This window comes from Physella acuta, unplaced genomic scaffold (genome assembly GCF_028476545.2).
Source record: "Physella acuta isolate Inbredline_101_S28 unplaced genomic scaffold, ASM2847654v3 ptg000281l, whole genome shotgun sequence".
Lineage (NCBI taxonomy): Eukaryota > Metazoa > Mollusca > Gastropoda > Physidae > Physella > Physella acuta.
In genome coordinates, this window is record NW_026731800.1 from 1 (window position 1) to 21,044 (window position 21,044).

Consider the following 21,044-nt stretch of genomic DNA (forward strand, 5'->3'; position numbering starts at 1 on the left):
ACCCCCCCCCCCCTATTATTAATTGTAATTCTAGCAAAAAAAATGTGTTTCAATACTTTATTAAACTCATATATAATCTGTCACTCTATCATACATCATTACGTTTGTGTGTTATAATATATATATACCAAACTCTAAAACAAAAAAAATCAACTCAAATAGTGAAGAAAATTTATTTAAATCAAGACAAAGATAAAACACTATCAGTTCGGCCCTAATTTAGTTATATGATTTAACTTCAACATAATTACTGCATTAGAGTTAAGGAATTTTCAGGTTAAAGTTTTAAAAATATTTAAATAACATTCAACAGTTTCCATAGACACTATTTTGTCTGTTTATTTAAAAGATTTACAATATTGAAAAGAAAGCAAGCAGAATACTTCAAAGTTGTCAGGAAGATAATTAATACAACAACTTGACTCATTTTACACAGAGAAAACAAAGACTTCCATGTAACAGGCTGGAGTATATTAGAGCTGGATTAAAAAAAAAAACACCAAATGACATCAATTATGAGTCATGTAAGAAAGGAATGGATCAAAATGTAGGTCACAAGTATCTGAATGTAAAAAGTTTTACATGACAGGTGACTACTAGCATAACAAATTTAATTTAAAAATAAATAATTGATTTTCTTTGAAACTTCAGTCCATTAGTTTTTATTTTTAAAATCATACCCTTTATCTATATATATAATTCAGTATAAACCAGGCAGACAAATTTAATAACTATTAAATGTATTTTTTTTAAAAACTCCATATCAAATGTTATTAAAATTACTACCTACATTTCAGGACTTTATTCAATAGCTTTATTATTGCACACAAAATTTAAGGTTTGTAAACTGTAAATTTTAGTTTTAAAGAGATAAACAAATTAAAATAAATAATTAAATATTTAAAACAAAAGAGAAAAAGTGGCTAAAGGAATTTCCCTTTTGCAAACCTTGCACAAAAAATATAAGAACAGCAGTGCAATAATTAATTATATGCGATTTCTACGCCAGATTTAAAATGGCAATGAAACTTATATGAATTTTTTGAAATAGTCCATAGTATTTTTACACCTTTATACAGTTCTACACAGAAAGACCACAATATAGGAATGGAAACTTTGAAAAAAGAAGTCAATGATTAAAAAAAAGAAGAAATGTTTTTGTGGCAAACTAATTTTTTAAATTGTAATGTGGTAAAAAATTAAAGAAGAAAACTTTAATTAGGTCTTTCAGCTTGATGCACCCAATACAAAAATATTTATCACTATAAAAAACAAATCAGTTAACTTTAAAAAAGAAAATCTTAAAAAAAAAAGCACTAGCTAAAATGTTATAAAATATGGGAAAATGGAACCACACTACTGATCTTGAATAGCAATTTAAAAAAAGAAACACTTGAAAAACAATATTTTCATTTCTTTTAATTTCCTCACATAATATTCTAAAAATAAAGTTTAAAATAAGGCAACATCTATTTGAATATTGACTTAGACCAGGAAACTAAATTCTTAGGAGACCACCATTCTCTGATCTACATATATATAATCTTTTCTTCAATTAATTGCAAATATTGTAGAAATCTAATTAGGTCTATATTATAGAAATAATTTAAATATATTTTAAAAATATTTGACAATGAATCTGAAGAAATGCCATCATACATTACACCATATTTGTTGTAATAGCCACTTCTGGTAATTGCCATACGGAAGTACAAGGGGGGAAAAAGCAAACAATGTACAGCAATATAGAAACATTCTTTTAAAATAAGAAGCACAGAAGACTTGCAGGATGGGAAAATGTCTTCACAAACTTTGGATGTGGGCCATGATTTCTGGTCTGAGATGCTCTTTAGCCACAGCCTGACCTTTTTCCCGAGCCACCTCCTTGAGTATATCAGCATCCCATGAAAAATGTACAACTGCAGCTGGGGCAAGGCCAAGTTCAGCTAAAGTAGCATCACCATCCTCCAGTTTAGTACTTGTCCCTGATATTAAATTAAAAGGTATCCAGTCGTTGACTATGTTTTCTTTCACAAACTGGTAAACTTGCTTCATACTTTCATGAGCACGGAACACACCCTGGAGTAATATACCATCAGGAAACTTGATGCGAAGCAGAACATAACGATACTTTCGAAGCTCCCTGTGCTCATCACGTTCCCTCATAGCCTTTGTTCTAAGCATGCCAAGTTTCTCAGTGGCTTCCTCGCGTCTTTGCTGCTCTTTTTTAAATTCTTCAGGGCTGATGTTGTAAAAATCCTCTGGAACATTAAAGGTTGAGGCAGACTGAGACGGGTGAAATACTTTCAAATCTCGATCAAGCTCTGGTTTAATGGGTTCAGCTTGGAGCAAAACATCTTTCATATTTTTTAAGCGATCTACATCTTTTGCCAGATCTGAGTCGAAAACATAAAAAGATGCTTCGCCATCCTCAAATGGAAGAGACTTTAAAGAAAATCCTGCAGCTAGCAGAAACTCTTCTGTTCCTTTCATACAGGCCACTCTCTCTTGAAATGCCTTATTGGTCTGACGAATTTTCCAATACTTTTCTTCTGTGGGATTATTTATAATATTATCTATATATTTGATCAGCGTTTCTATGCAGATTTTTACCTTTTCCTTATTTTTATTCAAGGTGTGGATCATCAAGGCAGATGTCATCTCTGGCTCATCTTCATAGTTCTCTAACAAAAACCTATGTATGGCTCTCTCCATCTCTGACTTAGGAAGTAGCTGAGGTCCAATGTCTGGGCATTTAAAGAGAACAGTCTCAAGTACTGGTGCACTGTCCTGGACAACCTCTACAGGACCTGCCCTAGCTTCAGCCCCCTTCTTTTCAGCCTCTAAAAGTCTCTTTCTCTCAGCTTCCATTTCTCGTTTCATCCTTGCTCTCTGAATAACCATGCTGTCTGCTGTGAAAAAAAAAGAAGAACAATGTATAAAATAATTAATGAATCAGAATGCTACCTATAGAAATTTCCATAACAAGTTTACTTGTCATATAATTAACTTTGGTGTTGAAAGCTTTGGGTGACTTTAATCTTTAAACAACACTTTTATAGAAATGTGTAAATTATCTTTAAAATTAAATGTGTATTTGTGTTTCTTAAAGAACAAGACTCACCATTTTTTGATTGCTGTTTTAATTCCATTCTTGCTAAAGCTGCTTCTGCTGCTGCCCTTCTGGCTGCTTCAGTTTCAGGGTCTTTTGTCACTTGTTTGGATTTTGGTGGTGTAGAGCTTACAACTTTTGTTGCAGTCGATGATGATGACTGATCTAGTCGATGACCTTCCCCAGCTTTCTTAAACTTAACATTTAATTTTCGTTTCTCAAAAAACTTTTTGATGGCTGCCATTTTGCCCTTTAAATGCTATTTTGTGACTTTATTCTTTCTTAAGATGTTTTATTTGATCTGCAAAATAAATGTGCAACAGTTAAATGTTATGTAAAACTTGCCTTTAAATTTAAAAAAACTCTTCACTTTATCCTTTTTACTCCTTGAGGGGCATAGGGCCTCCACCATAACTTTCCATGCCTCCCAAGACATCCCTGCTGTCACCAGTTTGTCCACCTCCAAAAGTATCTTGGGCGCCGTCTCTTTTGGTTTTCCTGGGGCTTCCACGCAAGCAACTGCTGTATCACATTCGAGTGAGCATTTCACAAGTGTGTCCCACACAAGGCCACTTCCTCCTACTTACAAGCACTGTCATAGGCTCTTGTCTCATCCATCTTCATAGGTCTATACTTAACTATACTATATTTAACTATATTACATTATTTGCCTTAGCAGGCACTTTGTCCTACCATCTCAATTTCAGAATCTGTCTGAGACATTAGTTAATGAAGGGTTGCACCTTGTCTGCACAGGTGAGATCGGAGTAATAATGGACGATATATACATATAGTTAAATAGTAAGATGACAAAATTAAATTATTAGGCCTAGACCTAGACTAGTACTAACTAACTTAACTTAACTGATAAATAAATTAAATTAAATAATTTTATTTTTACCCTTAGATGACAGCAGTTTGATGTTATCTTCACCAAATATTGCCCATGCCAGTTTAATCAAAATGAGATTAACAATAAACCATGTTAGTAAAGCTACAAGCACTTGGTACTGAATATCAGCATTTGACAATTTCTTTGAAAGATGATACAGATGAACCCAGCTGTCCCACACAAAATCCGGAATCACAGGTAGTACTGTAGCACTAAGTGTATCAATTACTCGCGCAGAATACGAGTGAAGTATACTTTCTTCTGTCATAACAAACAATTAATGTTCATCTCATTATAAATTGACTAGCTATCGTGAAATAGCTTATTGTTATTGCTTGTTGAGGTTTATGTTTTCACTTGTAAAACTGAATACAGTTTGTCAGTTTCGGAGTGATGAGATGTAAACAATTTTAACACTTCCTGTTTAATATCATATCGCAATATAAAGAAAACTTAATTATTAATAACGTTGGAAACCCGCGTTGTCTTAATTAACGACTTTCCAAATTCATTATTAAAAAAGTTAGCCTACTTATTATAATATGGTAGACTCTAATGTAAGTATTAAATATTTAATTTGATTGAAACAAAATAAATAGATATAATATAAAGCCTTAGGTCTTATATATAATATTTTGATAGGGGGACAAGTTAGAAAAGTGGATTATTAATCTTATAATAAGAAGTTATGTCATTAATCACTACGACCAATAAAGCCAGCAAAAAATGTGATCTGGCACTTGAAACTTCTGGGGATGGGGTACTGGTTAAAATAAGCTTATAGCGTCTATATTCTATATTTTAAATTATTTCTCTCGGGAGGGGGGGGGGGGAGGTGAGAAGGTCGGTAGCCGGTAGACGTGTTCAGTTGTTTTAATATTCTGTTCTTGAATTTTTTTTTTACTGGCAGAAACCTAATGAGTGTAGACGTACCAACAAATTCTCAAAGTTATAATACTAATAATATAAACTAAATATATAATTTACAACTTTTTTGAGCAACAGACCATTAATGACGTCACTCTCGTGGGGGAGGGGAACGTAATTTTGTAACGATGTAATGTAGTGTGATGAGAGGAAAAGAGGGGGAAGGGAGGTTCAGATAGTGTGGCGTCACACTTTGCTGAATTTTAGCGTTTATTTCGTTTTTTAGAAAACTGATATAATAAATTGTAATAGAAACTGATTAAAATAATCTAAATTTACCGGAGCGAGGGGAAGGTAAAAATGGTCCAAAAATGCGTGACGTCATGGAAGACCCCCCCCCCCCCCCTAAAAAAAAACTACCTGTTACCTAAACTATTTCCTATGACAGAATCTACTTGAAATCTATATAGATCTAGAGTATATAGATCTAATCTAACTGTAAAAAAATATATTAAAAAACCACTATATACTCATAGTATATATGACGATTCCTCCCCCCCCCCCCCCCCAACATACACATCATATGGGACATTGTAGTCTTTTTAAAAAGCTGTTTTCTAAATTTAGGAAGGTAACAGAACAGTTTGAAATATAAGAGAATATCAATAAAAATAAATAAATAGGCTTATTAAGTTTTATTAGATTTACAACTAGAATACATTTTTGTGTACAATTTGGAAATTGCGGTACGCAGTGTGACCTTTCTTCGTAGTTTAAATTATAGATTAGTATTTACTATTTAGTAGAGTATCACTATAGATCTAGAATCTACTACTTTATACTTTACTATACTAGTAAGTAGATCTAGGCCTAAGTAGTAATTACTAATTAGAAATTAGTGAGTAATTGTTTGGTAATCTATCGTTTTCTAGGTGCGTAAAATCGGCCAAGGAAGGCTAGTACTAGATCTAAGTATATATAGTAATTAATAGTCTAGATTTAGTTAGTAATGTGAAAAAAAGTTGCCTCATTGTTAAGGCTTTAATTTATTGTAATAGATGTGTATATTATTATTTATGTCAAATATTATGTCATAAAAATGAATAATAAATCAAAAGCAATAGCTAAATGTAAATATGTGAGGTCAGAAATTAACTTTAAACAGCAGTGTTTGGAGCAAAATTTGCTATTTAAACAGCAGTTATCTGTGTAAATTAGAGTGGTTTCCCTTGAATCTTTAACTAAAATTTTACCAAAAAACTTAAACAAGTTGGCTGCTTAAGTAGATCTTGGCAGCATCTGATGAAAACATTACATTGCTACGCCTAATCTTTATAATATTATAATATAATAGATCTATATACTATATATTATATATTACTGAAAATTTTTATTATAATTTTTTTATTGTTCAAAAACATGTTAGTTAGGTTAGATTTGCCTGTTGTCCCTCCTTGGACATAGGCTGCTTACAAGAGCTTGCCAGGACTCCTGGGCTAATCTCTCCAACTGTCCCCAGGTGTATCCAATCTTCTTGGTGTCTTCTTCCAGGTCACATCTCCAGGTCTTTCTTGGTCTGCCTCTCCTCCTGCCCTGTGGATTCTAGGTGAGGGCCTGTCTTGTTATGCTGCATACAGGCTTCATGAATGTGTGGCCAATACATTTCCATTTTCTCTGGAGGATCTCTACTTGAACTGGCAGTTGAATTGTCCATTGCCATAGAACATCATTTCTGATGGTTTTAGGCCAGTGTATTCGCAGGATCTTTCTGAGGCATGCATTTATAAATGATTTTCTTCTTATTTATAGCAGTTATTCTCCATGTTTCAGCTCCATAGAGTAAAACAGGTTTTAATAGTGTGTTGAAGATCCGGATTTTTATTCCAAGGGTTAAATCTCCAGAACCCCAAACATTTTTTAGTTGGTTGAAGACTGCTCTTGCCTTGACCGTCCTTATTTTGACGTCTGCTTCTGTCCCACCCTGCTTATCAACAATATTTCCAAGGTAGGTAAATCTATCCACTTCTTCTAGGGTGCTGTGCGATGAAGGAATATCCAAACCAATGCGGGGACCGCCACCCGCGTGGTGCGCTAAGAGAATATCTCGTGGGCTAGAGGGAGAGCATTGTGCTATTCTTTTTTACCGTAGCGGAGCACATGTATAAGCTAGTTACATATATTTATATAATTTATATATATATATATATATATATATATATATATATATATATATATATATGTATATGTATATGTATATGTATATATATGTATATGTATATATATGTATATGTATATATATGTATATGTATATATATGTATATGTATATATATATGTATATATATATATACATATATATATAGTAGATCTAGTCTAGCTTCTAGATTTTCTAAACTTTTACTCTCAACTTTCTGTAGTAAAGAAAATAGATCTAATAGATAATCTAGACTAGTAGATTCTAAAAATCTAATAATAATTAATATTTCTTTACCTAATTATCTTAATATTAATATAACATAAAAGATTCTTTTCGTATTCTTGAAGTAACCTACAAACTGGCGCTCCAATAACTAGGATCCATTGTTTACATTTAAATAACTCAGTATGAATTAGTTTTAGATAACAAGGTCACATGTCTAAAAATATTTCTTTGGTAACGCATTGATGAAATCCTCTTTAAATTGTGCGTCAAGCTGCAGAAAAGCGTGGGACAGGTACGCTAGTATTATTTAAAAGTTAATAACCAGATCCATTGGTGAAATCTAAGTTAAGTATTGTAGAATCCATCTATATAAAGTAAAGTTTAGACTTGACTGTAGACCATAGTCAAGTAGACCTATACTAATTCTTAACGTTGGCTATGGTCTATAATTCATGGTGACTCACTATATTTCATTATTTTGTTTTGTTGTCATTAATTTTTCTGTATTTTAAAATTTCTTTCTTCTGTTAAATCAAAATAAACCTAATTTTTTTTATTGTTTTTGTTTAGGAAAGGTGTATTCTAAGATTGCTACTTGAATGAAGAGGCCCAGGCTGATATAATGAATTTTAAAGTCTTATTAATTGTTATCACTCTTAAGTTGATACCCTATACAATCGAACATGAAGGGCCTAAAAGTCTAGGAATTAATTCAGCAGATAAATTGGCAGCATTGTACAGTAACATAAACAATCCTGAGCAGATTCACTTAGCTTTGGGTGACACGTCAAATGATATTATTATTGTGTGGTCTTCAGTTGAAGAAGAGAAATTTTTTGTTGAGTTTGGGAATGACCCTAACCATTTAGAAAGGGTTTTAAGCAGATGTGAAAAAATGAGTGAACACAGTGAACAGGCTGCTAAATTTGTTTACAGAGCACAGCTAATTAACTTGAAGCCTGGGACCCGCTACACTTACCGCATCCTCAGTGAAAATTCAAAAATTAAATCTGACTTGTTTACCTTTGAAGTTGTAGGTAGTGACCCTAGCTCATCTAATTATTTCTTGGTAATGGCAGATTTGGGACTTCAAACTAAATCTCTTAGTTTTATTGTACATGAAGTGTTAAATCAGAAATATAATGCGGTTTTTCACATAGGAGACATTGCTTATAATTTGAACACAGAAGGAGGAAGTTTAGGAGATCAGTTTATGAAAAGAGTTGAAACATTTACAGCAAAAGTACCTTACATGACAACACCAGGTGACCATGAGAGATTTGATTCTTTTTATCATTATCGGTATAGGTAAGCTTTTGTTCTGTATAGTTAAACTAAACAATTTTTAAAAAAACATTTTTTAAACAATAAATACCTGAAAATTAAAATAACTTTTTGGAAACGGGTACAGTAGGCGTAGTTTATTTATTTTTAAAAATTGTCTTATTGGATTTTGAAAAATTCTCGTTAATTGTATTACATTTTTACATATTTAGTATACATTTATTTTTTTAAAGTTTTGTACCATTTTTTTTTTAGGTTTTCCATGCCAAATTCTCCTTGGCCAATGTCACTAGAAAGCCTTTGGTATAGTATAGACATTGGCTATACTCACTTCATCAGTATTAACACAGAGGCCATCCTGACCAATTCTCAAGAGAAATACAAACAGATTGAGTGGTTAAAAAGAGATTTAGAATCTGCTAACAAACAGCGCCAACTCCACCCATGGATTATTGTCATGGGCCATAAGCCAATGTACTGTACCAAATCTTTGATGGAGCAAGAATGTCATAAAGAACACTCTGCTATTAGAGAAGAGCTGGAAGACTTGTTTTTTGAGCAAGGTGTAGACCTTTATATTAGTGGACATAAACACTGCTATGAGAGATCATGGCCTATGTATTTAAGCAGAGTATTTCAGACTAACACCTTTAATCCTCAAGCACCACTCTATATTGTTATTGGAGCCATGGGATATGAATATATGGTAGATAAACAAATGTCTTCACCTTACTGGCTTGCTTTTGCTATGTCAAATAGTAAAAAAGAACTTTTTGCAAGACTGAAAGTGCTAAATGAAACACATCTTATTTGGTCAGTGCATGCTGGTGACACCAATGAAGAAGTTGACAATGTGTTAGTTATACAAAAGAAACATGGCTCATTTGGAAAGGCTGGGCCTGAAGCTTTTGAAAAAATTAAAACAAGAAGCAGTAATGCTGATCAGTTACCACCAGAGCCATTGAGAATCATAGATGAGACTTCTCAAAACTTTCAGTATAGAAGAGCTATTCTATTTACAACTGTTTTTTTTCTTTCCTTCATAACTTTTATATTTTTTAGAAATTCACGAGTAAGAAAAGTTTTGAGATTATAAAAAGAAGTTTTACTCTAATAATAGGTTATTTAATTATTTAAGATTTATAATAATAGTTTGTGTGTTACTAAATGCTACTGCCAATTTGCATACCATTAGGAAAAGCTGCCGATTTTTGCATTACAACTCTCAGAAAAATTGAGTAATTTCTGTTCTTACTTGAATTATTTTATTACCGCCAATTAATCATAATGTTTGAAAAATTGTTAAGTTCATTCCACAAATGCAATTCTTTTATGCATTAAATGTACACAATTTGTAAATATGTAATTAGGCTACAAATAGTTGAAATGGCCATGGGACAAATTCATGAATGAATGTGTTTTCAATTAATTCCATAAGTTATAATAGTAAAACTAACTGTAAGTATTAGCTGGTTTTCTGGGAATTTATTTTCTAGTAATTAAAACCAAAAGTGCCTTTTGAATTGTTATTTTTATGTATAATTAAAATAATTTTTTTTATATCAAGAAATTAACCCTGCTTTATGTCTATAGACAGGTAAAAATACTTTTTTTTACAACATTGAATATTTTATATCTTAAAGGATCTCACTTCACAAATTATCTTTATATTTAAAGACTATTTAGAATATTCTTCTCTCAGAAACTATTTTACTTCAGTTTTTTTAAAAACATAATGGTTCTAATTTATTATCTATTGATGTATAAAATAAGGTTAGGAACGTATGCAATTGAATCTGTTTATGCTTTATGTTTCTACACTGTTTCTTCTGTTGGATGTTATTGTTCACAAGTATTACAGTAAAACAAACAACAGGAATGTCAATGTAAATTTGATTTGAAATTTTTTTTAAATATGTGGGCCTATTTTATATAAATTATTTTGAGGTTGTGAATAATGTTTTAAAGGTTTCTATTAAACTTATTTTTGTATTTAAAAAATAGCAAATGATTTTTCATGAGTGTTTAACTCTTTTCATAAAATGGAAAGAATACAATAGACTAGCAATCTAAGAGCCTTTTGTATTTAAAAAAAGTTAAATATTTTAATAAAATAAAATCTTAATACACCATTAACTTTACGCATGAAAATACTTAATTAAAGGGGATTCAAAAGGTTAAAGGAGACTCAAAAGTGTGACGACCTACAGCTTTTTAAGCACAAAAATGTGATCTGGGGGACAAGCTTATGTCAGGGCATTCTTAAAACTTGGGAATATTTTCCAGAGAGAAGAATAGTAAGTTTTTAGTCCAATTCTAAAACAAAAATTCATAAACAATTTGATACAAATATGACACATACACTTAATACAGTACACAGCCGCTTACCCAACAGACAACTAAAAAAATGGACAGAAAGCTTCATGAAAAAAAACAACACTTGATAACCCACTGGTAGATTAAACAGACCATTTTCTTAAGACACAAAGTTTAGTTTTTAATGAAGAAAAGAAGAGATTCCAACTAATTTAGTTAACTTTTGTTTATTGTAGTTCAAATATTACGTGGTTATGACGAAATATAAAACATTAACTAATCCTATTGATAGAATAATACTTTAAAATTTTAATACTGTATTAAGTATAGATTTTTAAAAATGCCATTATATGAAAATGAAGGGGGGGGGGGGGGGGGGGAAGTAAATTTTAAGCTTAAAACTAAAAACACCATATGTTTACACTTGAGATCACAACACTCTTTCATTACCCCTTACCCAATAGGACAGTAGCCTAAACCTGAAGGGGTTTTACTGTAAACAGTTATTTGACATGATTTAATGACAACACATTTTACAGCCCTTAAGTAAACAAGAACACAGAAAAATAAGTCAATGAATTTAATACAAAGAATACAACAGGTTGACTTGAGACATTTAAACCTCATCGTGAGTCATTTAGTAATTTGTTTAAAAAATGTGACCCTCAAATATTGCACTTAACAGATACAAATATTTAAGAATGAATATTTGTTTGAATAAGTGATAAAACTTATCTTTCAATCTAATCAAATGTAACTTGTATAAACTTAGTTATTTTATAAATCATGATTATATTGAGTATTCTTGTCTATTTTATAAACAGATTTTCTTGTACATTCTGTTAGAAATTGGCCTAAGTAATCCTGATTAAGACAATTGGAGTACAGTTATTATTTATACAAAACTAGCCTTTAACTTTAAACATCATCAATCAACAAAAACCACTAGTGTTATCTGGAAATATCAAAGTAGAAAATTAAATTCAAAGAATGAAAAATTCTGACACATTTAGGGACTAGTATTAATAGAAACCCATATAAAATAACATTAACACTACAGCCAGTATCCAACAGTGCTATTTACATCACCATTAAATATTTTAAAATTTGGCTTTAAAAATGTGTTTTATCTAAATAAATAAAATAGTATAAATACTTTGGTATGCAATGCTGCTTGTAATATTTTTTCTGTATGTAAATAAAAATTTCAGCAGTTTTCCTCTTTTAAGAAAAAAACCTAATGGTTTTTTAAATTAGCCTTACTGAAAAAATTAGCAATCACTTCAAAAACTATTCTTTCACTAATTAGTTGAATAATATGTTTATTTGTTGTTTTAAAATGGCTACTTAATAAGCCTTCATATGCTAAATACATAACTGTAAATAAAAAAATGTAGCACCTGAATGATATTAGTAAATCATGTTTAAAATATCTTTTTAATGTTAATTTTTCATACGTTTTTATAATAGCTTAATTAAATTCACTAATATTAGAAAATAAAGACCAGCTTTTAAAAATCTTAAATTCTTTAAAACTAAAATGGATGAAACACACATATAAACATGAGATCATGGGTACACAAATATATATATATTTATAAATGAGTCATTTTAAAAATAAACTGCTATGGCATTTTAGAAAAAATTCAGTAGCTTGCTTTGAGCTTTTAAACACAAGTAGTTTATAACAAAGTTAAAGCTTATTCTTATTCATTTGCTCATTTAAATTTTGATTTAATGCTCCTCCTCTTTTAAACCAAGACAGCTACTTTTACTATTTGTTAGTAAAAAGCAAACCAAGTTTAACATGGGTAAAAAAGGAAAGCAGTTAAATAAAATTAAAAGATCCATACATACACAGTGATTAACATGTCTATAAAAGCTAAGTTTAAACTAACAGTAACTTATTAACTCATAGTTATCATGCTAAATGTAAAATTGTCATGCTAAATGTAAATTTCTTAATTACAACATGATATGCAATATAAATTTTCTCGTTAAAAGAAAGCAACTTGAACAATGATGGCACCAATTTTGATATGGATCACTGAATCCTAACAACAATAAATCAAAGATGCTAGAAACAGCACAAAACAAAGATTTGTGTTTTTAGAAGGTGTACAGCCAGTTTACAACATAGAAAAACAGCAGAAAAATACCTTTACATTAAAATAAAACCATTTTCTATTAATTATTAAAATGTTCATATTAAAAAAATAATACAATACATACAACTTTTAACTAAGATAAATTTAATGATACCAATCAAAAGTTTTATGAAAAACAACTACTTTAAAAATAATTTTCTATTATTTATCATGTAAATAAATGAATGTTATTTATAATAATGCCAGTAAGTAAAAAATACTTAAAATACAACAGTATCAGAAATGTTTTTGGCATTGGGTAACAAAACAAATATGACATAGTGTTTAAGTTTTTTTTAAATGATGGTGAATCTTGGCTTTAGATTTTCTAATGTTTGCAACTTGTGTCATGAAAATACTGATATAAATTAAGAGTTTTTTTGTGATTTTTAAAATGTTAATATATTTTTAAAAATGTATTTAAAAAAAATGGTTATATGTTGATTAGTTTGATATCAACCAACAATATCCAACCAATACATAATCACAGTATTAAAATAAAATTGTAGAAAATAACCAATACAACCTTTTAAATTTAAAGATTTGAAATTAGAAACCTATACACATAGCTAAACAACATCAAGAAAATTCAACTAAAAAAAATGGAATGGAATTCTATAAACATAACAGGATAGAACAGAGCAAATAAAAACAGCAGCAAAATCCACATAAACATAAAATAAAGCCAAGACTAGAATGCTTAGACAATAAATAAAAATTATTTACAAGATATGCCTCGTTGTTTAACAACTGTACATAATTATCAAACACATTTTTTTTAATCGTCATAGTTTCAATGCATTTGGTATAATACATAATATCAATACTTTGGCTGATCCGATTTTTTTACATATCTATAATTGTTTAAAAGCAGTGCTAATACTGCTGTCATTCCAGTCTCAAGTAGTAGAAAATAGTTGAGCACTTATAGTTTTAAAAACATTTTTTCATTTCCATTTACTTCAATCTCACAACAAAAAATTGGACCCTTGGATTTTAGTTCTCAGCTTATAGTAAAAACAATGACCGTAAAACAAAAATTCAGTTTTAATTATTCTTTTTAAAACTTGGGGCACACATATAATAAAAGAATAAATACATTTACAAGATTATTTTCCCCTTAGAACAAGTAATTAAAAAATTCTAACCATGAGCAATATTATCACATACAAAACTACCTCTAATTAGGCATCATACTAAATTATAGCATGCAAAAAAAAAGTTTTAAAATGGGTGAAAAGGATACAATTAAAAGAAAGAACAGTTTAAAAATTTATAAATTAAGTCAGTTAACTGGCACCAAAAGAAATGACCTGTTAACAATAATGTTGGCTTGCCATATAAAAAAAAATGAGAAAAGAAAATGGACTTTTGCCACAGTACCTGCTCTACCCAAACATGGTGCTGGCAAATGTCATAATTTATCATTTTAATCACATAAAATTGAGCAACTTAAGAATTAATGAGATCTGTTAGTAAATGCATTACTTTAACTAATCCACCACTACATAATGCTATTCACATATACATGTTTACATTTTATGTATTAGGGTAAAAAAAAAGTTTTCTGATTTTCTTGTGAAATTCTAGCAGTCATTTTTTTCTTTGTGTTGGATAATTACATCAAACACATTTTTAGACGATTGTCAAAGTAGTGACCCTATAGGGCAACAGAAAAATAGAATGAATAAAAAATAATAAATACTGCACTATATGGCAGTGAATGAGTGGTTTTTAAAGAAAATCAGAATAACTGTTAAAATTTTCAAAATTTGCTGCAAAGTTGTAGAAGAATAAGGACGTAATAAGTAACCATAAGCTTCTGTAAAATATAGCTACTGTTTACAATAGGGACATTTAGTTAATTTTAAAAAATGTAACTTAATATTTTTTTTGGCAGTGAAAAAGTTTAAAAACTGATATATTAGTGTAAAATTTCAACGTAATTGTGTTTTAACAAGTACAGCTCTCAAATGAAACATGACTGAACACATCTGTTAAAAGCAGGTAAAAAAAAGGTGTCAAAAATATTTAAATGTTAAGATAACTCGCTTGCTTTGTATCCTTTCCATTTGTCCTGGATTGGAAATGCGTGAAGTTTGAGCCGTTGTGTTGAGTGCTAATTCTTGACATAGTTTGGGAGAAATATGGAACCCTCCCCTGACAATACTGAGGTGGATTATAACTAGAGGATGAATGCTGCATTTGACTGCTGGGCGAAGGTGGGAAGTTGTGGGAAGATTTGATGCTGGTGAATGTTCCCTTCTTGACAGTTGTATCACCCAAACTTAAGTACTGTGGAGAAGACTGACATGAATCAGAACCATTTATTTCATAAGTGACTTTTTGAGCTACTGGTCCATTCACAGCAACTACACCATACTCACTAGCATCATACGGCACCTCCTGTTTTAAATCCAAGTCTAAATTACTTAGCCCAAAAGTAGGTTGAGATGGTGGTAGACACAGGTCAGATTTGTAATTGTAAATCTGAGGGGTGTATGGCAGTGAAGACTCGTCTCCCGAGCCAGAGGCTTCAGTATCAATACTGTTGTCTCCCCTTAACAGCCTCTTACACTTCTGCTTTCCATTTCCCCAGTTCTCCATTGGAATGTCCTTTCCTTCAGCACTAGCAGCAAGAGCTTCTAGATATTCAGCCTGCATCTGTATCTGCTCTAGTGTCATTTCCTTTGGAGAGTCTCCCAGTGACATTCTTGAATCATCATCTTCATCTGTGACATCATCTTTGACTTCAGATTTAGGTTTGTGGTCCACAACAGGGAATACAACCTCAGATTCATCCAGTGTTGGCAGGTCTCCGTTGAGATGATCTCGCAACTTCTTTAAAGCTAAATAAAAGGGCACCTTATCTGCAGCCCTTGGTAGCTGGGCACATCTGGCACTTGATGATGGCATAACAAACAGAATCTGTAGGAAACAATCAGTTTTTTTTTCTCAAATAAAGTTTTAACTTCTAAATTTAAAATTTTAGATAAAGAAACTTTAAAAAATGAAATATGTTAAAAATCAAAAGCCTAGAAGTTTTTGGCTATTTCTATGTCCCCTCATTGCTTAAATATGTACAGAACAAAAAACATACAGAATGAAAAACGAAAAACTCTTTTTTGAAAAACAGTAAAAGAAAAATATCTGTACTGGCCAGTCTACCAGTCTATTGGCACATATACAAATGAAAATAAACCGGGAGTGATCTCCCCTAAACTTTCTCGAATATTCTTATAAAAAATAACAGGGGATGGGAACTCGGGCTATAGACATGATTTTTAATCCATTTTAAATACTTAAAGTTTTAAAAATAGAATAAAATCTCGTAGACAATTAATTGCACACCAAGTGAACGCCTTATAAAAAAGCGCATAATAGTGCGCAATATTATTAGTACTTTTAAAATTTACATTAGTTTTTTGAGAAATCGGAAGTAGCGTAAAGTACTACTTCCAGTCAACGGAAATTACTCAAAATTTAACAGAAGGTAGAGAATCAGATCTTTTACTTACATGTGAAATTTCATTTATCTATCTGAAATAGTACTCAAGTTATAGGCTTTTGAAAAATTCAAAGTAGGAAAAGTACCACTTCCGGTTATCGGAAATCGCTCAAAAGTTGATACGGATCTACGATTTTGATAAAATACTTATATATAAAATTTCATTAACCTAGCTGTAACGGTACTCAAGTTATCGTGTTTACACACGGACAGACAGACACACAGACACACAGACAGACACACAGACATACGGACAAGATTGCAAAATTATGTTTTTCCGTATCAGTGAGGTGTAAAACGTCGAGATTTGTAAAAATCTCGATTTTTTTTTTTGCACGATTACAATACTTTCTCTATACTTCGTATATACGAGAAAGTAAAAATTAGCCCAAATAAGAAAATATAAGTTTAAATATTTCATTATGTTTTCAAAATACTTACAGTATCAGTACCCTCTACTTTTTCTGGCTGTTTTCCAATATTGAAATTTTTGTTGCCACTGAATACTTCATAAATTCCTAACAACAAAATAAAGAAGAAAAATTGACTAAACTAAAAAGATAGAGCATTACAAAGACTGCATTTTCTTTTTTACATAAATCAATAGTTTATAGTTTCAAAAATTACCTTTTCCATTAAATACAGCAATTTTAGGCCTATACAATGCAATCTTTTTCCTCAAGATATCTGCTCCATCTCTAATTTCTTGTCTACAGATAAAAACACAACATTGATCAGCTAACTTAAAAATAATAAAATTCCAAAAAATATATTTTTCATAAACCAAAGTTTCTAATGCATACAACAAAGCTGAACATTTTGCATATTCACTGCACACTAATATAGAGACAAAAAGTATAAGAACAATGATCAAATCCATACTTTTTTAAGTCTGCGCTTCCTCTGGTTGTCCTTGCACATATATTTGTAAAGCCTATACCATATGTAAGAAGCTTATAGTCATCATATGCATTCATTGGTTCAGGAATCAACCCAGACAGATACAAACATTTCCCTGAAAACAAATGCCCCAAGATAAAATGGTAATTAATGATATCCTTACTAAACATATAGAATTGAGGTAGATATAAAATGTAGAAATGTTTCATCAAACAAATATATATTAGAGATGATTTCTAGTTAGTAATTAGCATAGAATGATGATGGCCTACGGAAAAAGGGAAATTTTAATGCTCATTCTTAATCATGGACAGAAGAACCTTTTTAAAAATGTTTTATGATGAAGTTTAGAATTTTTTTTTACCTAACTAGGGAAGCTTTTCACATAAACTGGCTTTTTTAATGTCTCAATAAAATATGGAGAATAAGACTATCTTTTTAGACTACACTATTGATTCTTAAGCCCTGGTCACAGAAACAGGTGCATTCTATTTGCCTTATTAGCCATCAGGTTTCAAAGGGTTACTTTTTTAATCAGTATACAATGAAAAGACAAAATCAATGATGATAGAAAAAGATGTGCTTTCCATTGTATGTTTATGATAAAACGAACAACCTTTTATTATGTAAATAATTTTCTACATGAGCATGATTTAAAATGTAAAAGTATGCAGATAACACCCCAAAAAAGAAACAGTACATATTTTTGTTTAGTTACTTTAGAATGATTCAAGATACAGATTTTTTTTACTGCACTTACAAAAGTGATTTCCAGGTCCAGCATAATGATGCCCCACATATGCAGCAAATAGCCCTGGGTTAATGCCAATCTAGAAAGTAAATATTACAATATAAAACTCTTCAAATTTAGGAAAAACAACAAGAAAACAAAATAATTTCAAAGGAAACAATGCCAATTACAATTTTTAAATGGACTTTCCTTTACTGCTTTTAAGATGAAGACCTAACTAAGGTCACAGCTGTAACAACAGCATCACATTCTTAAAAATTGGTCGTATAAAATAATGAATTAAAATTAAATGTTTGAAATGTATAAATTTATAATTAATATTTTAAGTTATCCACATAAATCCCTTGCTAAACGTAATTTCCTGCTGACCTCTACTAAAATTATAATTTATCCTATTGCCATTCTACAATTTTTAAGTTTTTAAAGATTTCTTATATGTTAAACAAATAAAACATACAATGAGAATATCCAGGTTTGGAGCTATATGATCAGGTAACAATTTTAGTAAGACTTCCTCTTCTGGCATGCCATTAAATCTATCCCTCTTCTTTTTAACTACATTTAGGTGATCTGTCATTGATTCTTGCTTGACTTTCTTTTCCCCTGATTTGCCATCAGCTTCACCACTGCTTAATACAAAGATTTCATTCAACATAAATGTACAGTACAGAAAACAAATCTAAGGGTTCAAATATTATAATTGTATTTTAAAATATTATCCAAGATAAGCTGCTTTTTTTAAAAATCAAAATCACTACATTAAAAGCATTAAAAGTTGACCTCTGTAAATGTGCTTACTTTTCATCTTTTATTTTTTTAGGTCGACCTCTTTTCTTAGGTTCTTTGGGTATTGAAAGTGGTGGGCCACTTGATGACTGTGAATAATTATCCTCTTCAGTTTCAATCTTGATTTGAGATGCTTGTATATCAGCATTAAAGCTATAAAAAATATTTTCAATATATTTCATCATACACTATGACATAAAAAAAGAAGTAAAATCTTATAGAGAATTTTTCAGACCAAAGTTTAATTTTTTTAAATTATGTTTTTCTTACTATGAAGAGACTGCTAAGTGATTACTGTTATTCCAGTGATAATCTTGATATTCTGTACTTGGATCCCAGGGTTCTTGTTTCATTGGATTCATTTTACTCCTAATTGTAAAATAATATTTAAAAATAAATAAATGAGCCTATCAATGAAAAAATAGATTATGGCTGCCTGATTAACTTCCTGATTCTACCAGTAAATGTAATAATCAGCTTGGGGGGGGGGGGGGGGGGGGGAAGAGAGAGTTGTGGGCTGTAGACTAAATTCTGTTTCTACTAAGTTCTATTTTTAGTAGCCTGTATTAAAGTTTTTTTGTTAGATGTTGAATAAATGTCCATTCATAATGTATAGGAATAGCATTTACTCTTAGCTGTATTTTTTGGCCTAGAGAAAATAAATATCTTGTCAAAATTAAATATTACAGTATTTTTAAGTATTATTGCGTAATTCTTGATGCCTATTTTTAAGCTCATAACCCAAACTTAATATGACTGTCCTATGTTCTCCATAGTCACTACATTAAAATAAATAATAGAGATTTGATGAGACTGGTAGATTTAGTGTTTTCATTCATTCTAGTGGTCTTCCAGGTGAAACTAATGCAGGCCCAATAATTGTTACTTGTTAGGGTCAAAAGTAATTTCTGTGTGGCTAGACATGCTAGTAATTATATCAACAGCAAATCTGGTAGGTGCCTTTACCTGTTTAACATTTAGTGAGAACTGCTACTAGATCTAGATCAATAACTAAAGTAAGCAAGGCCAAGTGAGGCTGATAAGCAGCTTAGACTTACCAATAATCTTAATGTATCTCTTTTACTCTAGATTTAGAATAAGTTGAGCAAATTGAGCTGTTAATTTTCAATTATAAACTTTGGTTTGCAGAACTACTACAATTCTAACAGTAGTCTTACAGGATGAGCCCCTGTTCTTTTATACAGTAATGTAGACTTGCCTAGACTTGTTAGTTGTACAATGTGAGTGTAGATTTATATCTGTAATCTGTATGATTACTCAGAAATAGAACTACAGATTCCATAGAATTTGAAATACAGTTTCAGTCAGAACTGGACTAGATTTCTAAATCTAGATCTAGAGTAGATCTTCTACTTCTAGTGATGATGATAGTTGATAGGCCAAAGCCAAAGGAAGGTAAAGTCAACTCCCAGACTACTCACTCTCAATGACACTACGTAGAGAGCTAGATCTAGATCTGAGTTGGATAATGAGTAGACCTATAAGTCTGTTTAAGAGTAGGTTGAAGTCAGTTTGTTTAAGACTTTGAGTGAAAATAATATTCCTCTTTGAACTCTTTGAAAAAAAAAAACAGGAGCAAGCAAGCTTCAACTTCACGCCACCTCTCTAACATAAAATTAGAATCTAGATCTAGAATCTAATACTTAGACAATAAATACAATTGAGTGAGATGTCTAACAAATGCATGACTAGTTTCAACTTAAAACTTGATTTAGGTAAATTTACAATTAAATTTAGATCTAGTTTCGACAATACAATTCAGAATATCGATATTTTTCTATCACAATTCATCTACTAGACTCTCTTTGTGCAGTGTTTATCATTTTTGAACTACTTCCTTTCAATTCTGTTAAATAAGCGGCTATTGGTAGATAGCTTTTTAACAAGCCAATCAACAAACATTTCATATTTTAAGGGCATCTCTTGCAAGTTTGCAAGTTTTAGTTTTTTATTCAATGCCGACGAAAAAATTGAAAAATTGATGCTTTCGTTATATAGTCCGTTATTATAGATCTCCATACGCGTTATAATATAGTCTAG

At 30.7% G+C, this 21,044-nt stretch overlaps 3 protein-coding genes across 8 annotated transcripts; 1 reads left to right on the forward strand and 2 right to left on the reverse strand.

Moving 5' to 3' along the window:
- Positions 1 to 158: 158 nt before the first annotated feature.
- LOC131939488 (UBX domain-containing protein 6) lies at positions 159 to 4,410 on the reverse strand. Its single transcript, XM_059297813.1, has 3 exons — positions 4,014 to 4,410; positions 3,125 to 3,413; positions 159 to 2,912 (listed from the first exon to the last, which is right to left on the reverse strand). The coding sequence occupies exons 2-3, from the start codon at positions 3,354 to 3,356 to the stop codon at positions 1,804 to 1,806; spliced, it is 1,341 nt and encodes a 446-aa protein (XP_059153796.1). The 5' UTR covers positions 3,357 to 3,413; positions 4,014 to 4,410; the 3' UTR covers positions 159 to 1,803.
- A 1,142-nt stretch (positions 4,411 to 5,552) lies between these two features.
- On the forward strand, positions 5,553 to 11,247 carry LOC131939468 (acid phosphatase type 7-like). Of its 6 annotated transcripts, XM_059297775.1 has the most exons (4): positions 5,686 to 5,725; positions 6,702 to 6,876; positions 7,862 to 8,599; positions 8,831 to 11,247. In XM_059297775.1, exons 3-4 carry the CDS (start codon positions 7,914 to 7,916, stop codon positions 9,669 to 9,671), a joined length of 1,527 nt encoding a protein of 508 aa, XP_059153758.1. In that variant the 5' UTR covers positions 5,686 to 5,725; positions 6,702 to 6,876; positions 7,862 to 7,913; the 3' UTR covers positions 9,672 to 11,247. The 6 variants fall into 6 exon arrangements, with proteins under 6 accessions (XP_059153762.1, XP_059153758.1, XP_059153759.1 ...); XM_059297779.1 differs by lacking the exons at positions 5,686 to 5,725; positions 6,702 to 6,876 and adding an exon at positions 5,553 to 5,617; XM_059297776.1 differs by lacking the exon at positions 6,702 to 6,876 and having other exon boundaries at positions 5,693 to 5,725.
- Positions 11,248 to 11,456: 209 nt separating this feature from the next.
- On the reverse strand, positions 11,457 to 20,568 carry LOC131939469 (G/T mismatch-specific thymine DNA glycosylase-like). Its single transcript, XM_059297781.1, is given in 10 exon segments — positions 11,457 to 15,217; positions 15,220 to 15,966; positions 16,988 to 17,064; positions 17,174 to 17,256; positions 17,429 to 17,561; positions 18,207 to 18,276; positions 18,655 to 18,826; positions 18,996 to 19,136; positions 19,254 to 19,352; positions 20,042 to 20,568. Coding segments are annotated over 9 exon segments (1,575 nt in total). The 5' UTR covers positions 19,346 to 19,352; positions 20,042 to 20,568; the 3' UTR covers positions 11,457 to 15,157.
- Between the last annotated feature and the right edge of the window lie 476 nt (positions 20,569 to 21,044).